General features: G+C 42.6%; 1 protein-coding gene across 1 annotated transcript in view; it reads left to right on the forward strand.

Moving 5' to 3' along the window:
- Positions 1-13,501, forward strand: part of MKX (mohawk homeobox) — a 230,398-nt gene that overhangs the window by 43,460 nt on the left and 173,437 nt on the right. The window contains exon 3 of the mRNA XM_078663399.1: positions 7,370-7,529. Within this exon, the coding sequence (XP_078519525.1) occupies positions 7,370-7,529 (160 nt within the window). The remainder of the gene's footprint in view (positions 1-7,369; positions 7,530-13,501) is intronic.

Here is a 13,501-nt window from a genome sequence, read left to right on the forward strand (position 1 = left end):
AATATCTGAAGAATCATTGAGTGTCAACATCATCCCAGACGAGAAAGACAAAAAGCAAGTCAAAAATGTTTGATATTGTGAAGGAATTCAGATTTTTTTAATGCTTTCTTACTTGAGAATATTTATTACTTTTGTCCTCCTGTGAAAACGCACGTCTGTGTCTGTCTGATTTTTCTCAATAACTAAGGGGATAAACCTGCGTTAAATAACAATTTGCAGAGTCCCACGTTTTGTGATGTGACGGACGTTAGGTAGTACTTTTAACACACCAGTGTGCACCGGAGAGGCTTCCGTGGCGATGTAGGACATGTGGCCGATCGTGTGGCTAAAGATAGCGATGGGAAGTGAGCAAAGAGCTGCTTCTGTGCCTGATTTCAGCCAGCAGTAAGCATCTTTGTGAGACTGCTTTGCATTTGCTGTTTGCCCATTCGGCATTGTGTTTCCCTTAATGGCCATTTGCTATCTAATGTTGCTGCTTGCAAATGATGCGTGTGAGGGACCACTCTTGGGGGCCTCTTATGTGCGTCATAACTTCCTAGTGGGACCGCGGTTGTCGGCCAAGGCTTTTGGCGGGGCTTTTAAAGCGTAGACGTCTGAGGGGCTGGGCCTGGACGCAGGATCTTGCCAGCAGAAAACGGGCCATTCTGATGACGTGCAGCACGGCCTCCAACTCAGCATGATCGCAAGCAAAATCTTTCCCTGCTCCAGCCCAGTGCTAAAGACGTAACTTTTATGGGCTATGAGACTATCCTGGACGGGCTTTGTGCTTCACCCTTCTCTTCTAGTCGTCACTCTCTTGAAACCCTTTGAGGAAGCTCTATCATTCATATAGGTCAGTATTTCCCACCACTTTCTTGCAATCATCCTCTAGGAGGCAGGATAACAAACGGTTAATGTTGTCTGCATAATTTTTATTGCATGAGAAATGTCTAACATGGCGCCCGATGATTGGCCTTCATATAGTTCACCGAGTTTTTTAAAAATAGTTTCCTCATTGCTCAGTTTTCCCTGCAAACTGACATTATTATTTCTCAGTGCAAGTTGGTGCTGAAAGTGGTTGAAGAATGTTCTCTCAATTAGACTTCAAGACCACTTTCCTTTCAAATTTGAAACTGTATGAATGTTGGTGATTTTTATTTTCCCACGACAATTTAAAAGGGAAGCAAAAGTCCGGATTTTAATTTGAGAACCCAAATGCAAAAAAACTCTGCGACCTACAGGTAGCAATTGTGCATGCGGAAGAATTACAAAAAGTTTACAAAGGAAACATTTAGAATTTGCACGTTCCATATTCAATGCATGACTTCCGCAATCAAGTCTAGAGCCAGTTTCTGAACTGTCATTAGAATACTCAATTGTTCCAGAAACTAAAACATGTTGTTGGGTGTGTAACATCCATGTCATTCAATTCACCAGCCATGCTCTAGATCAGTAGCTTGCGATCCAAACATCACCAGAGATCTAAACCAACACAATGAGCTAATAGATCACTAAGCTATAAGTGGAGCGTCAAAAAGAAACACGCACTTGCAATGCAATAGGTCTCGCATTTGCGAGAGATTGGGCTATTGGCATTGTAAATGACAATGCTTTTTATCTATGTGTTTTGAGAACCTGCAACCAGTGCGTAAACATGCACTTTGCACTTATAGCCCGAGTTACTGCCAGCCTTGCTTCTTGGAAAGTAACAACTATAAGTACAAAGTGCGTGTTTACGCACTGCTTGCAGGTTTTCAAAACACATAAATAATAGGCATTGTTATTTACAATGCCAATAGATTAAACTCTCGCAAATGCGAAACCTATTGCATTGCAAATGCTTGTTTTGAAGTGCTCCCCACCAACACCTCTTCTCGTCAGGGGCGCTACTAGACCTGAACTTCGGGGAGGTGGCTTACACTCCCAGCCAGGGATGGCTTTAGCACTGGTCGCACACGGTGCACCAGTCTTTTTTTGTTGCCTCTCCCCCATTTCCTCCTTCTCTATGAATTCCCTCACTACCACTCACCAACAATGCACCTCATTTCTCTATAGCATCTTTCTGACAAACGTTTAATTTTTTAAAAAGGGCTTCTCATAGTTTACTCACACTCAGTTTTGTGATCTGCATGGTTCATGTTCTTTGTAGCAGGCACATTAACCCTCTGAGCTGTGTGGGTGACAGGAGTGCACATGTGAGTGCATGGTGAGTGATTCGACAATGTGAGAGTAGGGTAAGAGGACTGAGTGAAGGAAGAGTGAGGTGACCATGTGCATTTTGGTGCCGATATAAGTACACAGCAGGGCAAATGAATGCATGTTAGTGATAGGCTTGCTTGAGTGAGTGCAGATTGAGCAGTGAAGGGGACAGGTGAGTGAAGTATCACATGAGTGCAGGGTGAGTAGTGTGCTCATGTGACTGCAAGGTGGGGTACAGGGTGAACAGGGCAAGTGTATTGTGAGTGCAGGGTGAGCATGAAAGTAAAGAGCGAGAATGATGAGTGAGTTGTCTGAATGCAGGATTCATTCCCAGACATTTGAAGTAACTCCACATGCCTCTTTAAACAACACATGGCTGGCATTTTTCTTTTGGCAACCCTACTTTATATTCCATTTTATGAAAAGCATTATCACACTACGAGTAAATGTAAAATACAAATGTAAGGAATAGGCAGTGTGGGGGTACTGGAACCAGAAGAAAAACTACGCCGGTAACCAGTTTACAAAGGTATGTAAATATGCAAATGGTCTTTAAAGACCTGTGAAAAACTCTGGTGTGCCGGAGATAACTCCTGACACTGCCAGGCTGAGCCCACAGTAGCTCAAGGTGCAGCAGCCTGGGCTGAGACACATGCCAGGGGACACACACCCTTTTAGCCCTATGGGTGGTGCGCGCCTGCATCACGTAAAATGGGTTCTTGAAGGCCTGGGTTGCGCAGCACTACTATTACAGTGCTGCCGCCAGCAGCATCCTGTCCACTCTAGAATTCAACCTGAAAACTTTTCTGTTCATCGCGACTTTCCCAGCTTGTGTGAAATGCGAGTGCTCTTGAAAGAAGGAGCTACCACCTCAGGTGTAGGAGTTCAAGGAGCACTTTAGGAAATCCCAGAATGCAAATGTTGGCTCCTCTCTGTTCATTTTCTAGTTTCTCGATGTTATTATTCAGCAAGCCCATAGATTCTGCCACCTTGTTTCTGAATGTTGTTTCTTCCTGTCCCTGACAATCAAGAGTGCCCACTCTAATGTTTAAGTATAATAGTCTCTGTTCCACCATTTTCATAGGTGTCTCCATACTGAGAACCTGTGCTCCATCTTGCCAATTTCCACCTGCATTGCAGAAGGTAACTTGTCCATCTTGTCAAGTTTCTTTTGAATGGTGTCTAAAGCCCCCAGCAACTTTCTGTCCCTTAGTTAGATATCCACAAGATGGCTCCTCTTAAACTGTTTCTTTTCTCCTTGTTTGAAAGAAGTCATGTGTCCCCTTTTCTGCATCTTCAAAGAGATCTTGTATTTAGCGCCTGCTCCACTATCATATGGCTGTGGCGCAAAGGGATCCCCCAATTGCACTGCTATCTCCAGGCTCTCTTCCCACAGCACCCACTCACTAAGGACCTTTTCTCACAGGGCGCCAATCACCATGCCTGTGTGGGACCACCAATGCACACCATTTGTTCAACTTCTTACTCTAGCTGTCTCAGTGGATCCACAGGGTAAGCGACTCCTGGACTCACTAATCACGCCATCTACTAGAATGTGACTCGATTCTTAAGCATGATATCTTGATTTTGGGCTGACGAGCAAAGCCTCCTTAATTTTCCTTGATGTGGCCACTCAGCCAAACATTGTGGTGAGTCCTGTGCTTCTGAACATCCTGTCGCAGGGATAGGCTGCATGTGATGTATCCACAACACTGTGATATGGGGACAAACATTTGAACACACTCCGCTTTTGGAGCACTAAACAGGAGCAGCCATGTTTGCCACCGTGCTTCAGCCCTCTAAACAGAAGTAGCCATGTTGTTTGCCAGCGGGCTTTGCCCCTCCAGGAATTTTAAATGTTGAGGGTAAGCAAAAAAAGAGAAATAAGGGGAGTGGAAAACAGGATTGGATGAGCAAATAATTGGATAGGTAATAGTACAAGAATGAAAATGTCCGCTAAACAGGTGCCACTAAGAGTGAGGAGCAAGAGCAGGGACAAGAAGGCTAAAAAACATGCTACGTAGGTAAAAATGAGGAGAATTGGAGTTTGCTGTTGAGAAAGTTATCAGAGAAAAGTGGTTATAGAACTAGGGGCCGCGTGAATAATCCGTTCTGGTGATCGCGAACCCCTGTGATTTGCAAACCTTACACTTTGCAACAGCAAAAGGTTTTTTTGTGTGTGCAAAAGCTCTTTTAAGATTCGTAAAATTAATTTCAACTCATGATCCTTTCCGAATCACAAATTGAAGTGGGGGTGTAAACCATCCCCTCCTATTTACAATTCAGAAAGGAATGTCAATGGTTTACAACTTCAATTGCAATAGCAAACGATTAATGAGTTGCCAACCCACGAGTTGGGATTTTAACTGATTCGCAATGGTTCCTTTAAGGGATATGGCTGATTTAAAAAAATATATATATATTTTTTAAGTTGTTCATTTTGGAATGTATAGTGAGAAGGTAATTAAAGTACAGAGAGGAGATGTCATTTGCCCACATAAGTATTTCTGCCCTGCCTCTAGGTAATTTTTATAAACCTTTTAGTCAGCCATTGCACGCACCCTCTACCAATGATACTTTCCATCCAAGTCAGAGCATGTTGGCTAATAACAGGTATGCACCTCTCTCAGGCTTTAACGATATTGATTGACTCTGTGTTTGCCCAGGTCTCGAGCGATTATTCCTATTTCTGCTGAATTGGTGGCTGAACCAGCCCTGATCATTTTAAATACTGTGATTACTGATTCATTCGGCCCATATCAGACTGCAGGTGCACATGACCGAGATCCAGTTTCCTGGTCCCCGCTACAAAAGAACCCTCCCTTGGGCATATTGAGTTGGATCATTGCTGGCGTACATACCAAGATAAACATCTTGACCTGGACAGCATTTGTGAAAAACTTTGATGTTCTTTTATTCCAAGAAACCTGGGAACTCAATGCAGTTGCCTTTGATGGGATCCTATATGTGGGTGTACCTGCTACGCCATCCCGTCTGGTCTCCCATCCGTGCTGATTGAGGAAGTGGTCATAGCAGGGGCCTATTCACCCCAGGGGTAAGAAGCCCATTGGCTACAACCCTATACTTCCTTAACACCCAATATTTAGGGGAGCTCTGACATGAGGGAATCAGATCCTGACAACCTGAAAGAAGAAGACTGATGTTAAAATGTGCAAAGAGCAAGAACAGAAGATCCAGCAATTGACTTGGTACCAAACCTGCTGGCCTATCTTGCTGACCAATAATTTTGCCAAAAGATGACTTGTCCTGCAGCTGTGGAGCCCCCAAAGCCCAAGAGACCTGCCCGCGCTTCACCCCGGAACCAAGAACTCCAGTGGAGCAGTGGACCTGCTACCCTGTAGCCTGCAGGCATCCCAAAGAAACCTGAGAGGACTTCAAGACTGCAAACATCTGATGCCCAAGGACACCACTTCACCTGTAGCTCCAAGCCAGAGTTGAAGTGGGCAAATGGTGTCAGTGTGGTCCCCCAGCCCTCCAGAGACTGCGTCCACTGTGTTCTTGTCTCTCATGGACTCCTCGAGGTTACCTGTAGCCTCTGCACGCAGGCTCCCATTGTCGCAATTGCTCACGGTAACTAACGCCTGACACCTCTTTACCCATCAGCCATTGCCTGTGGAGAAAGGGACCAAAGGTATCCCTACATCCCTGCGCATCGTGAGACCTAAGCGCCCCTGTTGGTTCAAGTCAACAGGCCTCCCAGTCAAAGCCTGTATCCTCCGATCCCCATAGAGTAGCATTGGGCACCCAGACTCTGTTTGCACCCCTCCACCCAACTGCCCTATACCGCTGATGGTGATCTGTTGGTGCTGCCTAGAACCTTGCCCACCACTCACCTTAACTGCTGTAGATTGGTCTCATTGTACTGTACGTGAATTCAGTACTTCATCTTCCTCCCATAAGATAATATTGCAGCTTCTAAAAATTGCACTGTGTCAATGTTTTGAATACACAAGTATTTTTATTGCAAAATATACTTACCTGATTGAATTGGTTATGGTGCCTCAATATATATAAAGATATGTGTTATTTTTTATAAATTGGTTTGTTCCTTATTCAGTCATGTGCATCATTTATTGACTATTGTGTGTATTTGCTGGTGTCTTACACTCCCCTCTGATAAGCCAAAGACTGCTCAACCACACTATCCCCTAGAAGGGCACTTTGGGATTGCTAGAGAAAGCCCCTGTCCACTCATAAGGGAACCCCTGTACTCTTTGCAAGATATAGCTCTTTTTGATATATCATATAAAGAGCCAGCGTCCTACACCCCGTACAACTTTGCACTTTATCTGCCACAATGAACTGTACTTGGGATATTTTATTGACAGATTGTGTATCCGCCCAACTTTGCTTTTTCCGTCTGTGTGGAAAACGGAAGAAGCTGCCCTTACAAAGGATAAAATTAGCAATTGCTTAGCTTGTTATAAAGGTTTGTCCATTTCTTGGCTGGCTTATGTGAAGAAGCAGTAGCGGTCGGCAGTAGGAGTTACTGCAGGGCGGTGACGTGGGCAGGGGGGGGTGCAGGGTGGGGGGTTGTAATGTATGGATTACGGAGTTTTACAGGTAAGTAAACATTTAAATAAATAAAACTAATTTCGTTGTGCGCACTGCATCACCAAATGTGAGGTACAGATTGTGGGTAAAAAGTTATTTTATTGTTTGCTTGTATCTTTACGGCCGTATTGACGGCCAAATAAAGTTTTATGATGATGAATGCAATAATAGGGATGAGAGTTTGTTATCCCTAACAGGCTACCACCTCTGTTATTACAGTAAATTAGAGGAGTCACAAATTGCGGCCAGCATAATGAATAATACTTAGGCAGCTCGTTCTGCTACCTCCTGTGATTTAGTATTTTCTGGTCTGACCTATTGGTACCTAGGCTAGCTCACAAAAGACTATTCCATTTGCAAAAAGTTGGTGCGACATTTCTGACCAATTTTGTTTTTTATTAAATGTGGCCTTCAAAACGATTGCAATGATTTCCTTAAAAATTATTTCTCAGTATCCATATGTTCAGTGGATTAATTCAACGGATCAATGAAATGAATGTAAATATATAAACTGCTAACGTTTCCTTACTTCGTAGTATTCATGTAATGTCTTTGGGAAAGCAGTGTGCATAATCGTGTGTAATGAGAGCTGGTTCCACTGTTTATTTTTGTGCAGTTCTCGTGGGAACGGCGGGAAGGTGAGGCACAAGCGCCAGGCTCTGCAGGACATGGCACGTCCCCTGAAACAGTGGCTGTACAAACATCGGGATAATCCCTACCCCACCAAGACGGAGAAGATTCTCTTAGCTCTTGGTTCCCAGATGACCCTGGTGCAGGTAAACATGTGTAATTACAGCAGAGAGTCAGTGTAGATGCCAGCATCTATGTATTAAGACATATCCTCAAGCGTACAAAATACACAGTGAATTCGCATGCAAACCGATCTCTCGATCTCCACCTTTAGTGAAAAAAGGCAGACGTTTTATGGAGGCCTGCAATAATTATGCACAACTGCCCATTAATTTGGTTTTTAAAAATACCTCTTGAGTGTACGAAATTGGTAGATTCTTTTATTGTAATCGTTGTGTATTGGCTACAGCCCACAACTTGGGGAAGGGTGCCCAAGTAATAAAAAAAACAGAAAAAAAGGATATTTTAGATTTCATATGTACATTTTGGTTATGTGCAAGCATAATCCTTTCACTTGAGGTTTCCCATGTACTGAGGGTGAAGGGACTTTCGTTCTCTGGTGAACACCTACTAAAACATATTGACTGGGTCATGATTCACTAAATGCTTTTAAGAACAGAAATACTTATTTTCTGAAAACATTTGTATTTAACCCACATAAGATGCTCTAATTATGCTCAATGGTCCCTGTGGGAAGCAAAATATCAGCAGACCTGTTTTAATTTTTGTTGTGGAAAATCTGTAGGTTGGTAACGCACTGTTTAAATTTTCACCTATGCTTGTGCTTAAGTTCCATGGAAACTTGAATTCACAAGGAATTCACTTCACGCATATACCGGAAACGGTGCTTGAAATTTATGGGTACTATTCACAAGCTGTACTAGTACTACTCACACACTCCAAAATGCTAACCACAAACCTATGTATGGCCACTCACAGCACTGCACCACACTCCCATAGAAAATAACAAAGACAGAGAATTAGCAGCCCATATAAAATGATGTCAAACATATGTATGTATTTGTTTTCACTCAGAAACACAAAGGATAAAGTGCCATTGTAGTTAGGTGTTGAACTGAGACCTAACTTAGGTTTAAAAACCTAAAAACCACCGAGATTCACCAGCCATAGTTCAGTGAATTGATTATAACTTCCACCTTTGTCATGCACTGCTTATGGCTTGAGCTATTTCGTTACTCGTGAAGTCTAAAATGACATCATTGTTAACATCACTGATGGCATCTCAAATTACACCATCCAACGATTGTGACAGCATGCTTTAGACTTTGTTGACTAGGAGTAGCTCGACAAGATACACCTGTGACCAATCTCCTATAAGCAATCAACTAATGATGAGCATAACCTTTGTCAACGTGCAGGTTGCGCCCATCTCTCACCTCACCCTCATTTGGTGGATGTCACCTTATTTGAACTTTTTTTCAGCCACATAACCAAGAAATTGACTATAGATTCCACTGGGGCTAGACACTTTATAAATATTGAAAACTCACAAAAAAGTGTGTGTCTGTCTATTCCCCTTAATGGGATCACCTTCTTAAACTCCTCACCTGACCCACAATTTCGACTCAAGAGATTCACAGGTATGCATTAGCCACTGCTAAGGCTCGTTCCGCTATCCCCTATGGACACCTCTCAATTATTTAGTAAAGTACACTACAAACATTCCTTAGATGAGCAGCAAGACGTACAACTATAGAGCCTTGCGTTCAACCACACTGTAACATAAAGCATGTACAAGTGGGTCACCCCTACATTGTAAATTCTTCAGCAATGTGCAGTGGCTTAAAAGTCATCTGGGAACTTCAGCAACTAAACATCTGCATCTTACAAATCTCCACTTTTCTTAAAATGTGTCTATAGACTATATAACATCTATTGAACATCTGCATATGCCCAGTCATGCAAAGGTGTATACTCTATTGTGAACAACATATTTAGCCTGTTTAACAGTTTTTTGGCAACAAGCTTTGTCTTTACACAAGAATCTACTACGAAACATGCCTCTGCAGCTCACACCAGGTGCAACCAGCCTTTACTTTGTTTAACAAGCAGTACAGTTTGCACTGGAATCTTTACTGTTTGGTAAACCATGCGCCATATAACACTTGATTCCAAATTGCAGTGTATGTCAATTCAATCCACCTACGCATGCACACACTATAATTGTATGCTGTACATCACCGTAGACACTGGCTATTTCAGCGTTTTTTAGTTTTTTATGTAAGTTCTGATCTCATTTCAACACCTAACTGTAACATTACTTTGACCTTTACTTTTTTTCTAGTGAATTTGTATGTTTTTTTCTAACATATATTAGGATCTTATTACCTAACCAAACTATAACATCACTGGTCGATTTTCTTGTACTCACACACACACACAGCTGGGTGTGAGTCTTAATTATACTGCAGTTTGAATAATAGTTACACATTAAATTAATATCATCTAAATTCATATATTTTATTTATTTATTTATTAAACATTTGATGAGATAATGTCTTCACATTAATCATTCACCCGTTCCCTCTCTGGGAATGCACCTAGAATTTGGAATGCCCTGTCACAGGATCCACTTGAAAATCAATCATTCCTACACTTCAGAAAAAACCTTAAATGACTACTCTCCAAATACTGAACCCACCCTCCTAAAATAACTGAATTTCCCAATGATCTTTCCCCAGCAACCAGCAAAGATCCTGAACAACTCTACCTCCGAAAATAACTGTGCACTCCCCAACGTTTTGAAATAGTCTTCCATTGCAACCGCTACACTATATCACCTGTCTACTCTAATCGGTCTACATATTGTTTACATATTATTACCATGTATGTCCATTGTTTATATTATTTTTCTAGTGTATTGTCTGTAAATGTTGCTGTACATATTCTGTCAAGTGCTCTGATGAATTGTCCTTAGATATTACTTCTTTATCAGACAGATGTACTTAACCTTGCAGATGTATCTGTCATACTCTGGTCTATGATACATATGGATCAACCGGACCAATTCCTAATTACTTTAACACACGCATATGTGATTGGTGCTATGAGATATCTAGAACTGTTTTCATTCAACCATGTGCCATTGTTGATATAATATAATATCAATAGGGAAAAAACATGGTATCCCCACTCTGGAAGCTGAGACCAGAGGTTCTGTGGGACATGATCTTCCAATCAGAACTCTGGGAATTTCTGTCAAACGTCTTTGAAATATTTGGCCCACCATCGGAACACATGGGACCCTTATAGTAGTAACAAGGGGGAACTGTCTCACAAAAATGTATCGTACATGTGGAGACAGTGCTACGGGGCAGTGAGGACGAGCTGATACAGTTACAGGGCCTTGCACTAAACCAGGTCGAGGAAGGAGCAAAAAGGCTGCCTTTAGGCATAGAGCAGGAAAACATTTGGGACAGGCTGGATCATTTTACTTGACAGTTGATTATAGAAATAAACTCCATAGAGTAGGTAATAAAATGGGACAAATCCTAGCATTGCTCCTAGAGAGGGAAAAACCCTATTCCCTGATACTGGCCATTGCTATATTGGATGGCATGTTGTAACAACACAGCTCAGCATTAAAAAGACACTGTGTGCACACCTGTCGGTGCTATGTAAGGAACCTATGACCCGAACTGTGGCACGGGTATGCGACTTCCTTAATCTAGTGATTATTCCTAAGCTTAATGGTCAGCAATATGCTGAGTTGGTAGCTGAATTGCAGGGGGAGGAATTGATTGAAGCTATTAAGGGTTGTCCATGTTCCAAGGCCCAGTTTGGAATGGCTTAGTATTATCAAACTTACACAGCTCAACTTGCTGCTGACTTCTTGCGATGGTAAATGAAGCCTGAAATGTCAGCATACTGCTGCCACTCCTGAGAGAAGCAATAATAACCATGGTAACAAAAGCGGGTAAGGACCCAATAGAGTTGGGATCTTATACGGCCCTGTCAATGAATGTGGAGGCGATGGTACTGTCAAAGGCTCAGGTGCTGATGACGCTCTTATGACAAGTGGTGACACAATTGATTAGTGAATACTGGTGTGGGTTTATGCCAGGAAGAGGAACCCACATGAATCTGTGGAGACTCCCCCATGTTATGCATATAATCCAAGGCGAGGAGATGGAAGGTGCCCACATTGCGCTGGATATTGAGAAGACATTCAATACCTTTAATTGGGTATATTTATAGACAGAGTTTGGACGAATGGGATTTGGACTGGAGTGCTTGGGATGGGTAAGACTCTTGCACTAAATCAGTGACATAGGTATGAACTAGAGGTCTGGTATTGGAGAAATGGGACAAAAAGAGAGACACAAGAAAGGGTTCCCACCTATCTCCCATTCTCTTTTTCTCTGCAATGGGGCCATTGGTGATATACCTATGGAAGGAATTAATGGGATGGAGAATACAGGTTTCTTAACAGTGCACATATTATTTCAATGTATGCACAAAGAAATGTCGGTGCCTCTCCTGTTACAAGCACTGGATACATTTGGCACCTCCTTGGGTCTCTGTATCAATAGACCTAAAACTTTGCCTTTTCTGCTTGCCGTATTATCCTGGCGAGCCTCCCTGAGGTGGCCTTACTATGGGAGACACATGTGTTTCGGTACTTGGGCATTCTGGTCACACATATCCCAGAAGATCAGTATACATATAATATGGGTAGGGTGCTTAGGGAGCCTATAAAGCTTTGGAACACCTGACCAGTGTTGGTTAAGGGGAGGATTATACTTAGTAAAATGGTACTCTTGCCAAGATGCCTATATACCTTGTTCAAAGCAGTTATTCTATAGTGAGCCACAGGTTCTTGCTGGTTTGTGCAGCAGCATTTCAACAAGCCTCCTCTCTAAGAATGTGGAGGGAATCTTTTTTTGCATCCAATTTTTATCAAGGGTGATCATCTCATCCCGGTATTACAGGTTTATCACTCTTCTTGATGTGGATACAAATATATATTCAAAATTATTTCTGACTGAATTAGAAAAAGTAGGTTGAAGATGAGGGCCTTGTAGTTCAATGGACAATATTGCAACAGCGTTGTTTTTGATTCAGCTCAATGTCCACAGCTCTCCAATGCTCTTATATGTGTGCTTTAATTGACTACAGTGCTGTATTTGACAGTGTAGACTGTGGTTTTGTTTGGGAAAAGATCTCTTCATGGAGCATATCAAGCCCCCTTCTAACAGCAATTAATTTTCTTAAGGAAAGGATGTGGATCCAGATTAAGCTTGCCCATGGCCACCATATTTCAGAACATATTCCAACAAATAAGTGGTCGAAACAGAGGGGCTTGCTGGACCTGCAATTCAGTTTCTATACAGCTGACCTTGTAAGGGCTATGCAAAGGGCCCAATCATTACCACCAAAACTGGGGAAGCTATATATACATATGGTAGAATATGTGGATGACTTTATAGACCCACATTATACTAGTTATATCCTTGAAGTATTTAGACATGTGTAATGAAAAAAGTAGTTTGCTTGTTGATTACAGTAATACAAAGATCATCGTCTTTGGGAAATATCAGAAACCCAGTAGTACATGGTTTCTGGGCAAGTCTCTGATTTCTCGCACCCCCACTTAGAACTGTCAGGGCCAACGACTCCGGTACACAGGCTCTTCCTGCTTCCTCTTCAGTAGCAGCTGGATCGGGGTGGGGATGTAAAAAGAAAACAATGTACCTTCTCGCCGCTCTCCCACTCTCTCCCACGTCATCTTAGTCCTTCCGGGACCGGAACAGGAAGCAGCCAGGCTCCCTCCCCTAAGCCAATCACAATGCTGCAATGCAGTGTTGTGATCCACGGCGCTCAGCCAGGGAATGGGGGCCTCAGCATGTTCTCCATGCAGGCTGTAATCCAGCCTGCATGGAGAACTTGCGAAGTGCGCTTGACTGTTTGGCCGGCCCGAAAGGGCCGGCCAAACAGTCATTGCGAACTTGGAGTGGGCAAACCACTCCTCCCCTGCTCTGAGAGCAAAGCTTCCCTGCCTGGCCCGCAAAGCTGCACAGCAGGAACAAATACAATGATAATAACCTTAATTTATTATAATTTTATTTGTTCTTTCTTTCCCTGCTTTGAAGCAGTG

This window comes from Lissotriton helveticus, chromosome 10 (assembly GCF_964261635.1).
Source record: "Lissotriton helveticus chromosome 10, aLisHel1.1, whole genome shotgun sequence".
In the NCBI taxonomy this organism is placed as follows: Eukaryota; Metazoa; Chordata; class Amphibia; order Caudata; family Salamandridae; genus Lissotriton; species Lissotriton helveticus.